The sequence below is a fragment of the Armigeres subalbatus genome, chromosome 1, assembly GCF_024139115.2.
Source record: "Armigeres subalbatus isolate Guangzhou_Male chromosome 1, GZ_Asu_2, whole genome shotgun sequence".
Taxonomy (NCBI): Eukaryota; Metazoa; Arthropoda; class Insecta; order Diptera; family Culicidae; genus Armigeres; species Armigeres subalbatus.
The window spans coordinates 2761848-2780313 of NC_085139.1; the positions used below are offsets into that span (position 1 = coordinate 2761848).

The 18466-nt window shown below is 43.8% G+C and overlaps 1 protein-coding gene across 3 annotated transcripts in view; it reads left to right on the plus strand.

The window, feature by feature from the left end:
* LOC134219628 (mucin-2) overlaps positions 1 to 12396 on the plus strand; it is a 144814-nt gene extending 132418 nt beyond the window's left edge. For 2 of the 3 annotated variants that reach the window (XM_062698421.1, XM_062698437.1), the window contains exons 2-5: positions 6027 to 8611; positions 8724 to 9923; positions 10187 to 10944; positions 11009 to 12396. In XM_062698421.1, coding sequence (XP_062554405.1) covers positions 6027 to 8611; positions 8724 to 9923; positions 10187 to 10944; positions 11009 to 11219 — 4754 coding nt within the window. In that variant the 3' untranslated portion in view covers positions 11220 to 12396. The remainder of the gene's footprint in view (positions 1 to 6026; positions 8612 to 8723; positions 9924 to 10186; positions 10945 to 11008) is intronic. The other variant, XM_062698430.1, reaches the window with a different exon arrangement.
* The last annotated feature ends 6070 nt before the right edge of the window (positions 12397 to 18466 follow it).

Consider the following 18466-nt stretch of genomic DNA (forward strand, 5'->3'; position numbering starts at 1 on the left):
AGAAAAGCTTCCAATTAATAACTATGGAATTGCTAATAGACTACTAAGTTAAAAAGCAGTCCAAGTTCTAAATGGAATGTAGAGTCATTGAAGAAGAAGAAAAGACTCAGAAAACTTGTTGATCTAAGACAGATTATTCCTGAATACCACCGAGACGAATACCACATTAAATTTTTCAACTAACGAAATATCTTGATCTAACTGTATCTGTAACTGTTGATAATATTCAGAAAATGAGATGCTGACTTTTTATTCTCCATAAAGCAAAATTTGATTCGTAATTTTTGTAATGGATACGCATTGGATACGAATCATATTGAATCTTATGGAAGGATCGGGTGGATTTGACGACATAAATGGTGGTAGACACGATTCCCGAGCTAGTGCACATAGCTGTTGTTGAAGAATTCATACTACATTTTACGATAGGAATAATTTCAAAAAATTCTATATTATGTCGTTGTCGTTGCATGTCGTTGCACAAGGACATAAAAATAAAAGCATATAAATAATAATCTTACTCTGAATCTGAAAACAAAAAACATGGCATATGAATATTATAAACATTTAGTATTTAATGCAAGATTTAATGCATTTGATATAATGATTAAGGTTGATATAAATTATGAAAAAATATAAAAACTTACCGAAGTTATTCGTCATACCGTCATATGCATTACCAAATTATATTCCTTCCTAACCATTTTCTTCCAATGGTAATACTGTCATAATATCACCAAAGCGCACCTTGTAGGTATTTGTTCATTCATCAACGCAGTCCATCGGTCGAAGATTTTTTTCGAGAAGGCTGTTCCAAACGGTTTATCCGTGCGGTTATTCTTCTTCTTTATTTAGTTAACATCTAAACAGATACCACTGAATTAACAATTTGACGCCACAATGCACGGTTCGAGGCCGCATCTCTCCATCCTCGGATACGCCCCACGCTCGCCAAGTCGTTCTGCACCTGGTCTGCCCATCTCGCTCGCTGCGCTCCACGCCGTCTCGTACCTGCCGGATCGGAAGCGAACACCATCTTGCAGGGTTGCTGTCCGGCATTCTTGCAACATGTCCTGCCCATCGTACCCTTCCGGCTTTAGTTACCTTCTGGATACTGGGTTCACCGTAGAGTTGGGCGAGCTCATGGTTCATTCTTCGCCGCCACACACCGTCTTCTTGCACACCGCCAAAGATGGTCCTAAGCACCCGTCTCTCGAATACTCCGAGTGCTTGCAAGTCCTCCTCGAGCATTGTCCATGTTTCATGTCCGTAGAGGACAACCGGTCTTATTAGCGTCTTGTACATGACACATTTGGTGCGGTGGCGAATCTTTTCGACCGCAGTTTCTTCTGGAGCCCGTAGTAGGCCCGACTTCCACAGATGATGCGCCTTCGTATTTCACGACTAACGTTGTTGTCAGCCGTTAGCAAGGATCCGAGGTAGACGAATTCCTCGACCACCTCGAAGGTATCCCCGTCTATCGTAACACTGCTTCCCAGGCGGGCCCTGTCGCGCTCGGTTCCGCCCATAAGCATGTACTTTGTCTTTGACGCATTCACCACCAGTCCAACTTTTGTTGCTTCACGTTTCAGGCGGGTGTACAGTTCTGCCACCTTTGCAAATGTTCGGCCGACAATGTCCATGTCATCCGCGAAACAAATAAATTGACTGGATCTGTTGAAAATCGTACCCCGGCTGTTACACCCGGCTCTCCGCATGACACCTTCTAGCACAATGTTGAACAACAGGCACGAAAGACCATCACCTTGTCTTAGTCCCCGGCGCGATTCGAACGAACTGGAGTGTTCGCCCGAAATCTTCACACAGTTTTGCACACCATCCACCGTTGCTTTGATCAGTCTGGTAAGCTTCCCAGGGAAGCTGTTCTCGTTCATAATTTTCCATAGCTCTACGCGGTCTATACTGTCGTATGCCGCCTTGAAATCAATGAACAGATGGTGCGATGGGACCTGGTATTCACGGCATTTTTGAAGGATTTGCCGTACAGTAAATATCTGATCCGTTGTCGAGCGGCCGTCAACGAAGCCGGCTTGATAACTTCCCACGAACTCGTTCACTAATGGTGACAGACGACGGAAGATGATCTGGGATATCACTTTGTAGGCGGCATTAAGGATGGTATTCGCTCGAAAGTTCTCACACTCCAGTTTGTCGCCTTTCTTGTAGATGGGGCATATAACCCCTTCCTTCCACTCCTCCGGTAGCTGTTCGGTTTCCCAGATTCTGACTATCAGTTTGTGCAGGCAAGTGGCCAGCTTTTCCGGGCCCATCTTGATGAGCTCAGCTCCGATACCATCCTTACCAGCTGCTTTATTGGTCTTTAGCTGTTGAATGGCATCCTTAACTTCCCTCAAGGTGGGGCTGGTTGGCTTCCATCGTCTGCTGAACTGACGTAGTCATCTCCTCCGCTGCCTTGACTTTCACTGCCTGTACTCTCAGCGCCATTCAGATGTTCCTCGTAGTGCTGCTTCCACCTTTCGATCACCACACGTTCGTCCGTCAAGATGCTCCCATCCTTATCCCGGCACATTTCGGCTCGCGGCACGAGGCCTTTGCGGGATGCGTTGAGCTTCTGATAGAACTTGCGTGTATCTTGAGAACGGCACAGCTGTTCCATCTCCTCGCACTCCGCTTCTTCCAGGCGGCGTTTCTTCTCCTGAAAAAGGCGGGTCTGCTGTCTCCGCTTCCGTCTATAACGTTCCACGTTCTGCCGGGTACCTTGCTGCAGCGCGACCGCCCGCGCTGCGTCCTTCTCCTCCAGAATCTGTCTGCACTCTTCGTCGAACCAATCGTTCCGTCGACTTCGACCCATATACCTGACGTTGTTCTCCGCTGCGTCGTTAATGGCTGCTTTAACTGTACTCCAGCAGTCCTCAAGAGGGGCCCCATCGAGCTCACCCTCTTCCGGCAACGCTGCCTCGAGATGCTGCGCGTATGCAGTGGCGACATCAGGTTGCTTCAGTCGCTCTAGGTCGTACCGCGGCGGTCGTCGGTACCGAACATTGTTGATGACAGATAGTTTTGGGCGCAGTTTAACCATCACCAGATAGTGGTCAGAGTCGATGTTAGCGCCACGATATGTCCTGACGTCGATAATGTCGGAGAAGTACCGTCCATCAATCAGAACGTGGTCGATTTGTGATTCGGTCTGCAGTGGTGATCTCCAGGTGTACCGATACGGGAGGCTGTGCTGGAAGTAGGTGCTACGAATGGCCATATTCTTGGAGGCGGCGAAATCATTTAGTCGTAGGCCGTTTTCGTTCGTCAGCCGGTGAGCGCTGAACTTTCCAATAGTCGGTCTAAACTCCTCCTTTTGGCCAACCTGAGCGTTCAAATCTCCTATGATAATTTTGACGTCGTGGCTTGGGCAGCTGTCGTACTCACGTTCCAGCTGCGCGTAGAATGCGTCCTTATCATCATCAGCGCTTCCGGAGTGTGGGCTATGGACGTTGATTATGCTGAAGTTGAAGAACCGGCCTTTGATCCTCAACCTGCACATTCTTTCATTGATCGGCCACCACCCGATCACGCGCCTTTGCATATCGCCCATCACTATGAAAGCTGTTCCATTCCATTCCAAGACCATTCCTCCTTATTTCCGGTGGACCATGGTGCACAGTTTCACTTAGAGTCCCTCGCTGGCACTCGGACGATGATCAGCCGCCCCTAACATGGAGAACAGACGCTGTTGTGAGCCGATCCTGACATGGAGAACAGACGCTCAATAAGATTTGCACCTCCGGAGAGGAGCAAACCCCCCCCCCCCTTCCCTGTCAGCATACGACCATAGTTCCCACCGGGGTTGGTTACCCGATCTTCCCTAAGGTTGCTCGTATCCCGGCCAGCACCGCGGGGAGGTAGGGATAGGAGTTGCTGGGTAAGAGGCTAAGGACCGCGAGATGGGGTCTATTTTATTCCTTCAGGTACGCGAAGTACCAATGGTACGCTTTACCCAGCATTTGCCGTGCCGTGCGGTTATTCATATCCTACACATACACCTTGTCGATTGTTGGTAGAGTAGAGCTTCTTCCTACACGTCAATATTTATTGACGAAATAGAGTTTCTTCGGGTTTTGCTATCTCCAGTGAAACATTGGTGAGCAGATCTCCACTTTTCTTCAATATTGAAATTAAAATTGACACTACATTAGCACGAAAATTTTCACGTCCGCTTGCAGCCACACTGCCGTAATCTGAAAATGTGACGTATACGCCATTTTCCATTTTTCCATTTTCATCGAGCTCTTCAGAAAAATGAAAAACATGCATGTTGTAAAATGGCTGTTACGTCACTTTTCCAGATTACGACAGCACAGCATATATACTACGTTTTTCCGCGTATGCTTTATATACGAGAAAGGCAAGAAATGTATACCTAATTGGGATCAGACATTGAAAAAACAATCAGATCATGAGTGAAAATCGACTAAATTCATGCCAACTTGATGCTCTACTGCGGCCTAATCGCTGATGCTTTCTAGATCGCTGAAATTTGGCATTCGATGTTTCAAAGTTTAAAGATCTTCAACATTCACCAATGGGAGACATCTGAGCGAGGCCAATCACTTGGTTACCTAACAATGAGTGTGGCTACCACACGCTGTTAGAAAAATCTTTTCAGACATTAGGAAAATTAAGTCCGCTATGAGAATGAAACTCTGATACATGGATACATACCGCATGGGAGGCTTTGATACTTTCTCTGCTCCATCCCAGCAACTTGAAAGCAGAGTGAATAAAGCAAAACACCTGATGTGTCTTGTTTTTTTGTTTTATTCTAATAGAGCAAGCGTAACACAAATGCTCCAGTCGTAGCTTCCCTGGATCCCATACCAAGTTTGGCCTGGCGAACTCTGTTGCTCGTTGTTTACGCAGCAACGATCGCTCATAATCGTTGGTTGGTATCCATCTGAGCAAGGCTGTTCACTCACTGGCGTAGGATGCTATGATTGAATTAGATTAATGCTCGTCCGGTTCACTCACGCTTTCAATGCCTAATTGGGATAATAATACGGAGTACTCATCTAGCCCCGGGTGACGGTCTTGTCCCGTTTTCTTCTAGCAGCCCAGCACATCATTTTTTCTAGAATACAATGCAACCATTTTGGTATGCATAAGCATATTTATTGTAACAAGCTTCAATGTCAATGGAAGAGTGAGAGTAGCTATATTATAAACTTCTTATTATTACTAATCAACTTTGAAGTTCCTTAGAGGTTTGAAATTTTCATGGAGGAACTTACCCCTTTCTGGTTATCCCTTAATTGGTGCAAATATATGTTCTTATCACATTTAAAACGTACCTAAAAACATAGAACATCGTCCTTCATTTTTTAGTTGGCATACTGTTAAACGAATTGTTGACACATCGTTCCTAACGTTTATCATTCGGATTATATTGATGATCCTACAACCGCTGCATCAAACATTAGTTCACTCATATGGCTATCTAGACTTCTGTTGTGGCGGCGTGCATGCATGAATTCAATTCTGAACCCTCAATGGAATAAGCAAACGTGACACTATGCAACCAGGAAAATTAGGATTGCCTCTTGGAGACACTGATCGATGATGTGTTCTGACTAGATTTATTGATGGCAGTTAGAATCGCGTTTGAATCGTAATGCCCATTTTGCAACACAAAGTTCCATTTTGGATAGCGAACAACAATGTTTTGTTCATTGCCCAACATCACCGCGGCCATCCTTTATTTGTATTATGACCCATTAAATTACACATTGTTTCACACGGTTTCAGCATGCAAATGAAATAAATGCCTTCTTGGAATAGTGTAGCAGCTGTCTTCAGTGACGACAGAAATAGTTCTACAGTAAACACGTCCACCGCGCAATGGTTCTTTGAGTGACCATCAAAGGACACCTTCGTTGGTAGAATTTGCATTAGAATCATATATTCATAACTCGTACTTGCTAGTCACACTTATGCTTTTGCCTGCTTTTTATGCGTCTTCACAGTTCTGTTTTGTTTTTTTTATTTATTTCCAGACATCAAGAAACCCATAGTCTTTGGTGGGGCAGTTCTCGAGCTTCAAGACCAGGACAATTTTAGTGAAATCGATTTACACTCGACGGCAGACTCGTTAAGCAACGCACCTCCGTCCACGAACGATTACAATCCTTTACAGGATCTGGAAGATTCGGAGCAACGGGAACCGAATTCATATCTTCAACAGACCTCGGCATTGACAGCACAATTCGCTGCGCAACTACCAAACGTAGCATCCACCGTATTTTCAACATTCAGTCGAGTGATCAAGGGATCTTCGCCAGGTCCTCAACAACCGCCAAGTCAACCAGCGCCTGTTGAACCAACACAGTTCTCTTCACCAGTAGGTGGATACGAATACTCGCAGCAAGGCATATACGCACAGGGTTCACATTCTTTCATAGAACAACACAAACAACTTCCACCACCACCACCGCCTACTTTCTTCAACCCAGAGGCAGTTAGTCAACCAGGGCCAGCTTTCCCACCTTCTGGAGCAACTGGCTCCAATACTTACCGCCTTGGTGGAGCAAAAAAGAAAACTTACGCTCACATTCCGGGTCTGAGCACCGCAGGACCACCGCCAACAGTGGTAGCGCCAGTGCAAAACCAAGACCTAAGTAGCTTTGCTCCCCTCCCGGAAGCAACTCCCGCTAGTCTAAGTCGGGATCAACCCCAGAAACAAGGATTTTCGTTTTTCGAGAAATTACCGAACCTATTAGAAAAGTTTCCAAAGCCGACATTTGCATCTGGAGCGCCGCAAAATCAAGAAGTATCGTCCAATCCAACAAACTATTTTGAAGGACCAGCAATACAACCTAGTTCAGCAGGATCATCGGAAATACCTGCAAATCCAGCAAACTTCTTTAGAGGACCACCTGTGGTACAACCTCCAGCCCCGGAGGTTTCTTCGTTTACTCAACCTATATTTCCTCAGCCTTCGTTCCAATCCTTTCCACAAGATCAACCTAACAGTTTACCACCACCGCCTACGTTCTTCACTCCCACTCAAGTTCCATCAGTTCCAAATCTCCCTCATCATCGACCCTCGAATAATCCATATAGTTCAAGTCATCTGAATAGGTCTGTCGGAGTATACAAGAATCCTTTAACACCCGCAACTCCTGCAACAGTATCAAGTTTTCTCCCTAATCAAGAACCACCTAAGACATCTCCACCTACAAATTTCTTTCAAACAACTCCTTTCGAAACTCAAGGACCGCCTCCTCCTGTCCAATATTTCAATTCCCAAGCTGCTCCCGGTAAACCCCCTACGCCGATACTTCCTACAACTCCTGTTGAATCCACCGTACATTCAACGTCTCGTCCACAGTCCTCATTGAGCGAAACATTAACAAGAAAATCCAGCATTTTCGCTTCGTTCGAAAAGAATCCTGAACCGGAAGCCAAAACCGTGCTTGACAGTCGCTCTAGATCAAGCGAAAACGTTCTCTCACCTCCACCCCGACCTAACTCGAACCTTAGCGAACCGGCACTCTTCAGCAGTGAAGGTCAACCGATCAACTTATTTAAACCGGAAGTGAACAACGCACCGCTACAACAAACGTTACCGTTTGGCGCTTTTCAGCCTCAGCAGCAACAATTTGAAATACAGCCACCACCTCCTGCAGCTGCGGTAAACTTTTTCAATCCGGCGCAACTAGCTCCAGTGTCGACGGAATTACCTCCTCCGCCAACTGCAGCAACAGTCGGTTCAAAGCCGTATAACCTCCAGAAAACTAGAAGATCAGCTTACGCTGTTCCGCCGAGCCTTGTCAACAATTCAACTACAGTGCCACCACCCGCTCTTCATAATCAATTTTCTGCAAACGTTCCACCAACGCAACTCTTCAACCCTGTTGTTCCAGCTCCTTTCGACTTAACTGTAACACAGAATCAAACAGTTGAACCCGCGTCATTCTACAATCCTAATACAGTTGACCGAGCACCTGTAAACTTCTTCAACCCAACTGCTGCTAACACCACTCTACCCCAGGATTTCAACGCAAATCCTATCCTAGAACCAACTTTATTCAGCCCACAATCCGTTCAACAACAGGATTTCACATCTACACAGCGCCCTCCGTCTGCCATCAGTCAGTTCTTTCCATCGGCCCCGCAAGAAATAAACGCCAACTTCGCCAATCTTCAGATATCGCCACCAAAACTTCAACAACCTTCTACGAACCCTTCGGATTTCTTCAATACCGAGCTCTCCCCATCACAACAACCCGTCGCAACCACGGGGCAGTCTTCATCGCAGGTGAAGCTGTTCAGCTTCTTCGGTCAGCCACCTGCAATCGAGTCTGCTAACACTTCCAATCCTGCACTCGATTCCATCCTATTCGGCCAGGATAGCGTCGATCAACCATCGCTTTCGCTGGAAGATTCTCCCTCGAAGGGAACACAAGACAGTGACGATCAACAGCCGATAGAGGTCATCGAACCGGAACTAGCGGATCAGGCGAACACCGTAAACGATTCGCAACTGGACGATCGATACGACGATCCTTCCGAACAGGAACGAATCGGAAACGCACCGGAACCCATATTCAGCAGTGACAATTTGTTTGAGTTCAAAAAGGTACGTCAGATCTAGGTAGGCTTTTTCATCATGATCATCAATTGTTTCATCATCAATCAATTAATTTTATATGATATTCTCTTTTATTTGCGATATTTTTATTTTTCCCCAGTCTGCCCTAGAGGACGACACCTACTCCAAGGACGTACTGATAGACGCCAATAGCAGCAGTATGGCAGCCATGACGACAACTGCCGCTGCACCGGCTAACTCCGCAATCGTCGACAGCTCAATGGCTTCGATTACGGAAGCTTCGACCAACATCGCATACAGACCGGTATACCGCCATTGGTTCTCTAAACGGGAAAGCGATTCCAAAGTCATTTGGACACCGTTTACAATGAGCGATTCCCTTGCCTTGGAAGATGCTTTGGCGTTGGTCAAGGATGACGACTCTGAAAGTGATGCGGATGGCAATCCGATCATCGTTCATGTTGATGGAGGTCGCCACGATGTACTGATCAAAGAGCGCAAGATGACTCCGGTGTATTGGAAGGGTGTCTCACAAGAGGTGCGGAGGTGCGCGTGGTTCTACAAGAATGTAGACTCCCGATACATACCATACGATGAAGAAGTTGCAGAAATGTTGGAGCGGGAATATAAAGAGGCAGCTACATCTGGTGAATGGCATCGACGAGTTGTAATTCCTACTGGAGAAACCGTTGTGTTCCATGGACCATCCGTAATTGTACACTTTCTTCAAACACAAAATCCCGATGCTTGGGGTGGAAGTTCTCCTGTCCCGCCAACGGCTAATCGACCACGAGTTGTTAAGCGAGGGGTTGACGAGTTCAATATAGAAGACGGCGAACCAGAACGGGTTGATCACTTGATGTTCATGGTTCATGGTATTGGTGAAGCGTGCGATCTTCGTTTCCGACCGGTCGAAGAAGTGGTCGATGAGTTTAGGAGCATTTCAGCCCAGTTAGTCCAGAGTCACTATCGATCATCGTTCGATCGCGGTGACATCGGTAGAGTTGAGATATTGCCAATTTCGTGGCACAATGATCTCCATTCGGAGGAATCCGGAATCGATAAGAAACTGAAGGCTATCACATTGGAATCTATCCCGAAGCTGCGTAACTTCACCAACGATACTGTGCTGGATGTGCTGTTCTACACAAGTCCCATGTTTTGTCAAAATATTATTGACGCTGTTGGTAACTCGTTGAACCGATTGTACTCGCTGTTTCTGGAGCGGAATCCATCGTTCAAAGGAGGCGTTTCACTTGCGGGTCATTCTTTGGGATCGTTGATTCTATTTGATCTTTTATGCCACCAGAAAGGAACTCCAATGGAGACAGAAAACTCGGTGAGTACTCGGGATTGTTTCCCAAAAGTCGTTTTTTGTTTAAATATATAATTTCGGTTATATGATTTTAACGTTAGTGCAACAACAAAACTCCTTAAAATAAAAAACTTTATTTTCTCGATATTTTTGTTTAAGTGATATACATTTTTACCATACTAACAACAATCAAAAGATCATATAGATTTTAATCCGCAGAAATGCAAGAAGGTCAAAATTGTCAAGAAATCCAAAACAATAAAGGTTAACTCTCATATGATCCCCAGATGTGGATAGCTGCTAAATGCAACCCCAACTTCCACTTCTTCTTCCACCAGGAGAACCCGGACCTAGCGCCTTTCCTCAACTCCCACGCGACACCTCGACCATTAGCGAGCAAATGTTGCCAGCAGCAAATCAACTATGAAGTGGGTGCCGCTGGAACCGGTCAGCCTTTTATCGCCTATCCTCAGCTCTTGTTCAACCCGAAGAAATTTTTTGCCCTCGGTTCTCCGATCGGCATGTTTGTGACCGTTCGAGGTATCGACAAGCTCGGACTTGACTTCAAACTTCCGACCTGCGATGGATTCTTCAATATTTTTCATCCTTACGACCCGGTAGCCTATCGGATTGAAGCTCTCGTCAACCAGGACCTTAGCCCATTGCGGCCGGTTTTGATTCCCCACCACAAGGGCCGCAAGAGGATGCATCTCGAACTAAAGGAAACAATGGTTCGTGTCGGAACCGATCTGAAGCAAAAGGTACTGGACACATTCCGAAACACGTTAGATGCAGTCTATGCAATTACGTCACTTCAGCGTCCGGATCGCAAAGCGATCGAATGCGAAGTGGATAAAGTTTTGGAAGATCAGCTCAAATTCGAAACTGGTTCATCAACGACGGCCTCGGATGTAGATATGGGCGAGACGGACTTACCGCTCGGTAGGTTGAACCAATCGCGTCGGATTGACTACGTGCTTCAGGAAGCCCCGTTGGAATTTTTCAACGAATATCTGTTTGCGCTGACCAGCCATGTGTGTTATTGGTAAGTGCAAACTTTTTAACGTTAATTTTGGAATGTTTATATCATATTTGTTTCTTCAAAATAGGGAATCAGAGGACACGATGCTGTTCCTGATGAAGGAGATCTACTCCAGCATGGGGGTGCAAAGTGACAGCCAAATCCCACAACAAACGATGACGATCGAAAGGCCCCGGGTGGCGAGTCCAACGCCAGCAGCACTAGCCGCTGCCAACTTCAGCCTCTTTCCCCAGCAGCCGACGACCAGCGGAACGATGGCTGAAAGTTGCAATCGATAGACAGACGCCGGGCATCTTGGTGAGCACTGAGCATGTATGACTGTGTATATAAGTTTTTATTACTCTATATCGATAGGTTTTTGTTTTAATCGTTAATTATTATGTCTTGTAAAAACTATGTTATTAAACTTGGGACACCTTTTGTTATTAGTCTTATGATTCTATGAACGTTGCTAAACAATATTTATACGAATGACAGGTTTCCAATTGTTACTCGAATGGTATCGATTTTCCTTTATGTGATTTGCGATCTTCGACGACTTTAACTTCACAATATATATATTTTTTAATCCTCAATTAGTTCACATGTTCCAAGTAGATGTTGTGAAAAACTGAATTCAGACACTTCAGCTTGCCTCGAGCCAAATTCTGAAAATAATTCCGATACATATTACAAATCTAATTAAATCAATTCTTCTATCCTTATTCTACTGTGTCTATTGTTCGACGTTACAGTTTCACTTTAGCTCATATTTCTGGCAATGTAGAATAAGGGATAGGCGTATCCATCAGCCACAGTATTCGGCAGTATGAGCTTCAGTTATCAGATTCTCTTCATATTGCCTTTTCCTTCAGCGATGAAGTCAATACTCTTCTACTTTTGCTTCACTTTATCGTTTTCTGTTAAGACTTAGTATCAGTCACTAGCTGAAATCCTGGCAGCATTTTTCTTGTCCATCACGAATTTCCCTTTTGTTATTTTCAGTTTTCACTTTTGAAATCTAAATCGGCTGCCTTTTTTCAACCGAAACTCAAAACGACTTGGTACCTACATTGAAATAATTCCACCTTAGCTCAAATACCTACTTAATACGTTATTTGATTTAAGCACTATGCTTATGTTTACATAATATTTTAGGTAGGTCTACGGTATTTTTTCACGATTGCTATTTCGTGGTATAGAAACATATGGGGATGAAAAAAAGAAAATTATAAGTTACGAAACGGTACTATGCCAAATTGTTTACCCTGAAATGTTTTTCTACTTTTTCTAACCTAAACACTTATTGTAAAAAGTGTGAAACAGTGTCCAAGTTTAGATGGATAGACAAATAGATTAATGTTGCTTATAAAGTCCACTAAAAAATAGGTTTAAAAAGATGCAAATTTTTATTGATAATAAGCATAGCTAGCCCAACTAGTCTTTAAGATAGGAAATGTAAGATAAACTACCGAACACCAGGTTTTTACTTCTTCAAAACACTCCGAAATTCTTTCAGTTGCATCTTTTAGTTAACTTTATTACACGCGATTTAAAACCATTTAATAACATTCCGTACTACAAAGACAAACTAGATTACTAATCTAATCTACTTGGTCTAGTAGACCCCTCTTGCTTCCATATTTGGCCACTACTGGATCAACCTTTTCGCGAATAAACTCCAACGCCTGATCAGCAGCCGTTAAATGTCATAGGATCCCGAATTGTATCCAAATTACTCAAATGGGAGCAAAATAGGCATCCGCTTTAAGATCGTTGTCCTTGCCATGCTGTTTCACTTGTGCCCCGGCCACGTCAAGCAAGACAGCATGCGAATCTTCTCAAGACAATCCTGACGATCACCGTCGTCCTTTACCATGACCATGATCACATTTTCGGTGGCCATGAACGGAAGCTCCTGGGCGATGTTACACTCGATTACCTTCTGGTGAACGACTTACTTACTTGATACTTGATGGGCTACAGCTCTTCGATGAACCTACGCCGAATGGAGTATCCTTCTCCACTGGACTCGATCCTGGGCCAATCGCTTCCAGTCGCCCTAAACATTGAGCGCCCTCAGGTCCTCTTCAACTCCAAAAAGCCATCGTGTACGCGGCCTTCCACGAAGCCTGCGGCCTCTTCCAGGTTCTCTACTAAATATTATCTTCGCTTGACGTTCTTCCGGCATACGAACAACGTGACCAGCCCACAGTAATCTGCCGTGTTGAATAAGCTGAATAATATCCAGCCCTTTATACACCTGGTACAATTCGTGATTCATGCGGCGCCGCCAGATACCGTTCTCCTGTTTACCGCCGAGTATTGTCCGCAGCACCTTACGCTCAAACACTCCGAAAGCTCTCCGATCAGCCTCCTTTAACGTCCATGTTTCATGGCCGTATAAAGCCACCAGAAGAATCAGAGTAGTATACAGCGCAAGTTTTGTTTTCGTTTGCAGACTACGGGACTTAAGCTGGTTACGAAGTCCGTAACAAGCCCTATTTGCAGCTGCAATATGCCTTTTCACCTCGCGGATAACATCATCATCGCACGTCACTAATGTTCCAAGATACACAAATTCTTCTACCACTTCAAACTTTTCACCATCCAGCACCATTTCGCTAATACCACCACTAATGAACCCACGTTGATTGCCAGCGACCATATATTTCGTTTTGCTGGAATTGATTGTGAGTCCAATCCTCGCTGTCTTCCTCTTAAAAGGCACAACAGCCTCTTTTACGGCACGGCGATCAATCCCGATAATATCGATATCGTCCGCAAATCGTAGGAGCATATGCGATCTTGTAATAATGGTACCGCTTCTTTGCACACCAGCTCTCCTAATCGCTCCCTCGAGCGCTTTATTGAACAGTAGATTCGAGAGTGCAGGGTGATTAATCCATCTAAAGTAACAGATGACGTCGATATTTCATTCGCAACCCTTACACTTGATTTCGATCCATCCAACGTTATACGAATCAGCCGTATCAGTTTCACCGGAAAACCATGTTCAAGCATAATTTGCCATAATTCATCCTGTTTCACTGAATCGTACGCCGCCTTGAAATCAATAAACAGATGATGTGTCTGCAAGTTATACTCCCGGAATTAATCAAGGATTTGTTTTAGGGTAAACAATTGATCCGTCGTTGATCGGCCCTTGCGAAAACCTGCTTGTTATTCGCCGACGAAGGACTCTTCAAGCGGTTTCAATCTGTTGAACAAAATACGGGACATAATTTTGTAAGCCGAATTAAGGAGGGTTATTCCTCGGTAGTTGGCGCACTTCAGTCTGTGCCTTTTCTTAAAGAGAGGGCAAATGAGGCCGTTCAACCAGCTAGCAGACTTCCCATATTTTCGACATAATATGGTGCAGAACTTCATGAAGCTGCTCACTCCATGTTTCGGAAGTTCAGCCGGGAGCTGGTCCCCGCAGCCTTATTGTTTTTCAGCTCTTTAACAGCTTTTTTTTAATCTCATCTAGTGTAGGCGACTCCACAGCTTGTCCATCGTCACTTCCACTATTCAACAAAGTCTCGAAGTGTTGCTTCCACCTGGCAGCCACTTCGGTTTTATCTGTCAGCAAATTCCCTTGTTGGTCGTTGCACATGATGGGAGATGGCGCTGTCTTTCTCCGCACGCCATTGACCAAGCCATTGACAGACTCATAGAACCGCCGCATATCATTCTGCTCAATTTTTTCCTGCGCCTCGCTAGTCACTTGTTCTTCATATTCTTGCTTCTTCCTGCGGTGGGTTCGTTTTTCGGGTGCTCTTGCTTCCTTGTACCGATCTCTATGCGATCGGGTACCCGACACCAACATCCGGCTTCTGGCAACGTTTTTCTCGTCTGTCCCTCTCTGACACTCCACAGCGAGCCAACCCGTCTATTTTATATTTGGAAATCGTACACGGTTAGAAAAAAGTACCTAATATTAGGTACTTTTCACTCAAATCGGGGGTTCAGTGCAGGAACCCAAAATTAAGTAGTTTTTTCTTGAAATTAAGTGAAATTCACTTAATATTAAGTAAAATATACTTAATTTTAAATAGAAAAGTTTAAATCCAAAAGTTAGGTACATTTCACTCAACTTTTGTAAACATGAGATTACTCAACGTTGGGTTCCCACACTTTAATGCCCTTGTTGAGTGGTTTTGCTCTTCATTTTATGACAACAAAGGGAAGAGGGAGGGAGATGCAAGAGAAAAAAAGTACCTAAAATTAGGTACTTTTTTCTAACTGTGTATACTGTTGTGGGGGTTCTTTTACGGAGTAAATAATAACGCGATGTGTTCAGATCGAGTGCCAAAAACAGAAGAGAGCTCAGCTCTAATTCGCTTTGACGAAGCTGCGCTGTTGCCATCTAGCGGAGACGGACGTGTGCGTGAAATCACTGTATTTCAACATGGTGAAACATAGGAAGTATATTTTAAAATGCTTTTAAAATGTTATTAACAGTGATATATTGAAAACTTTTTAATAAGTAGGATTAGAAATTTGAAAAACTACATGTTAGACTATTTATCTACACATGTTTTTTTAATCAAAATATTCTGGTGTTGCTTATTTAAACGAAAATTAAAAATCCAACTATTTTCAGCTAAATGTGTTTTAACGTTTTAACAAGCATTTTAAAATTGACGTCCTGTATCCCTTGCCGGGTGAAATAGAAACGCATCATCCGGCCCTCATTTTGTTTTCTCGCTTTCGTCAGGGCCAATAATGAGACAGCAGCAGTGTTGCGCGCAGCGCTGACTGCTGCTGAGTCATACACTGTTAATTAAGTTTATTCTGAATGTATTTACAATATACATCAGTTCTTCCCCCTTAGAGAAGTTCAAACATATATTTAAAATTCCTTCGATTACCTCGGTAGGCCAACTATCTCTACCGGTTCTGATAACAAATTTCTTTTCTTATTCCTCTCTTCTATGAACACTTCAATCTTATTCGATATGTTGTATTTTCTCCGATCCGGTATTCGCCAGATATCATTCAGGTCCTCCATGGTTGGGGTCTCGTTTACAGTAACATTGACAGCATCGGAATCTGAAGGGATGATCGACATCAGAGCTTAAAATATTCATTTTCATGAAGCAACTTCGGTCCGAATTTTGACAAACATCGCATGAATATTCAAAACATAGAATAGCATAGTCAGACGACTACTCCACGAACTCATTCATTCGACTGTCACTGAGTGCCTCGCGGATGAAAATCGGATTCAGTCCTGTGTGATAAATCACTTTACTCATTAAAAACGTGTTCAGATTTAAGATAATTTATCAATTTGTAAAATGTGCATAAATATTCAATGACTACTATTCAACTGAATATTGACTATCCAGAGCCGACTATGAATGTGTCGGAAGTGAACGGACAAATGAAGAAAAATGGACTTCACCAAAAATTTTCGATTATTTTACACTCTGATCGACATAGATCGACAGTTATCAGATCCAAACATATTTCGAAACTTCCTTCTAGTCTTTGGCAGTTCGACAGCCAGGTCCGCCCGACCATTACTTACTTACTTACTCCGCCCGACCATACTTGGCTCTAATGACAGTCAGTAGCAGCCGACAAATCCTGATGCGAATCCAATATATCTCAGGTCTTGATAGAGCTGATGATCTACGTCCATCCATAGCAATACTGGCTAGTTTCAGATAGGCGATAGTTATCGTTTTGTTTCCAACCATGATCTGTACAAAATATAGAAGAGAGCTCAGCTCTAGTTTATTCAAATAATGAGACAGCAGCAGTGTTGCGCGCAGCGCTGACTGCTGCTGAGTCATACACTTTTAATTAAGTTTATTCTGAATGTATTTGCAATATCCATCACCGTCCGCTGTTGTGCTCACCGCTCCATGGATCGACTCCCAAAGATCGTTGATGTTGTCGCTAACGTTGATTGCATCCGTTCGTCGAGCTTCTGGCGGTGAACGACTAAACCACAGACAAACAGACGTAACACTGACGAAATTCCCATCGACCATGAATTCAACGACCGTTTTAAATTCAATTGATTGCGAGTTTCACATCCAGAGGCTCGCGCATCGTATTCCTTCACGTTTGACATTTCACACTAGCGCCTTCTGTTGGGATTGTTGTACTAAACTTGATTTCGTGCAACATGCACGCGAGATGGTGACAAAGTAACTGAGCGATGATTTTCCAGGAAAATGTTCTAGTTGTTACGTCTGTTTGTCTGTGACTAAACCTTCGGAAATCTTAAGCAGCGTTGAGAGGCAAGCGTATGCCGAAAGGAACGTCACTGATAGTGTTAAGCGACGATTTGCCGAATTATGTAAGGTTCGTTCCAGCCATTGAACGGCAAAAGTATCGGCGGCATTTACGTGGAGTGTCATAAAGTGTCTGGCCAGAACACAACAACGCACAATGGTCGGATTCGTTGAATTTCACAACGCTAGAGTTTTGACGATTTCAGAAGAAATGATCTACAAGAAAAGATCTATTGTTGGTGTCAGTTGCTACTAGGGTGGCCCTTTTTTGCAACTTTTGTGAATTTTTTTTTTAATCGTCCGAGTTAGGTACCATTCTACAAAATTATAAAAGAATTGAATTCTAAGCATTTTTGCTTTAACAATATTTATTTTATCTCATACAGGTAATGTTTTATGACAAAATTACTAAATGTGGATTTAGTGGTCCCGGAAAAAACTGTTTTTAAACTTCTACCGTTTTCAATTCAAATTATTTTCATTATTATATATTTCAAAAACGAACAGTGGGTAATGTCTGTGACATAACCGCTAAGTGGACGTAGGACTTGACTTGACAATGCCTTTAAGATACATATGTCCAAATTTCTCACATCAACTATTTTGGATACATAATCGTCGTTGCATACCATTCCTTGGCAAAATCTTCTCATCAAACCGACACAGAAATCAAATCTACCTCGAACAAGAATCATCAAAAAAAAATTCAGGAAGTATCTGTCCGGTCACGAAATATTAGCCTCGACAGTGGCAACCCAATGAAGGACTGCCTGAAATAAACCACAAGTTGGCTCAGCAGGGGATGTAGACTGTATCTCAGCCCTTCCACTGAAGAGCCTTCTAATCCGTGCGATAACGACTGAAAGAGAACATTATTTTTAACTCTTAGAGCCTTGAAAAAGGCTGTTTGCTCCGGCTAAGTGCAAAAAGTAAGAAAACGATCTTTTCAAATAACCGCGAATTTCTAGTGATGGTATAAAAAAGACTGAATGCTCTGCGAGCGAATGCACTTTTCTTTCATACCTTATTTTGAATCTTCTTCTTCTTCTCAATTGGTGGCCAATCAGCTAGTGTCTTGTATCCCGCTTCTTTGTCAGCCAAAGCGTCATCATAATCAACGCGTTCGAGAAGGGCTTCTTCTTTTTTACGCTTGTTGATCGCTGCTGGCGTCTATTTCCTAACGGGACTTTTCGCTAGATACAGGCCAATAAGCCGGGCAAGCGAGCTTAGAATTGCAGTTCAGGTGGGAAGTAGGGACACGGCAGGTATTTTCGTCTGTTCGTCATAGTCTCGAA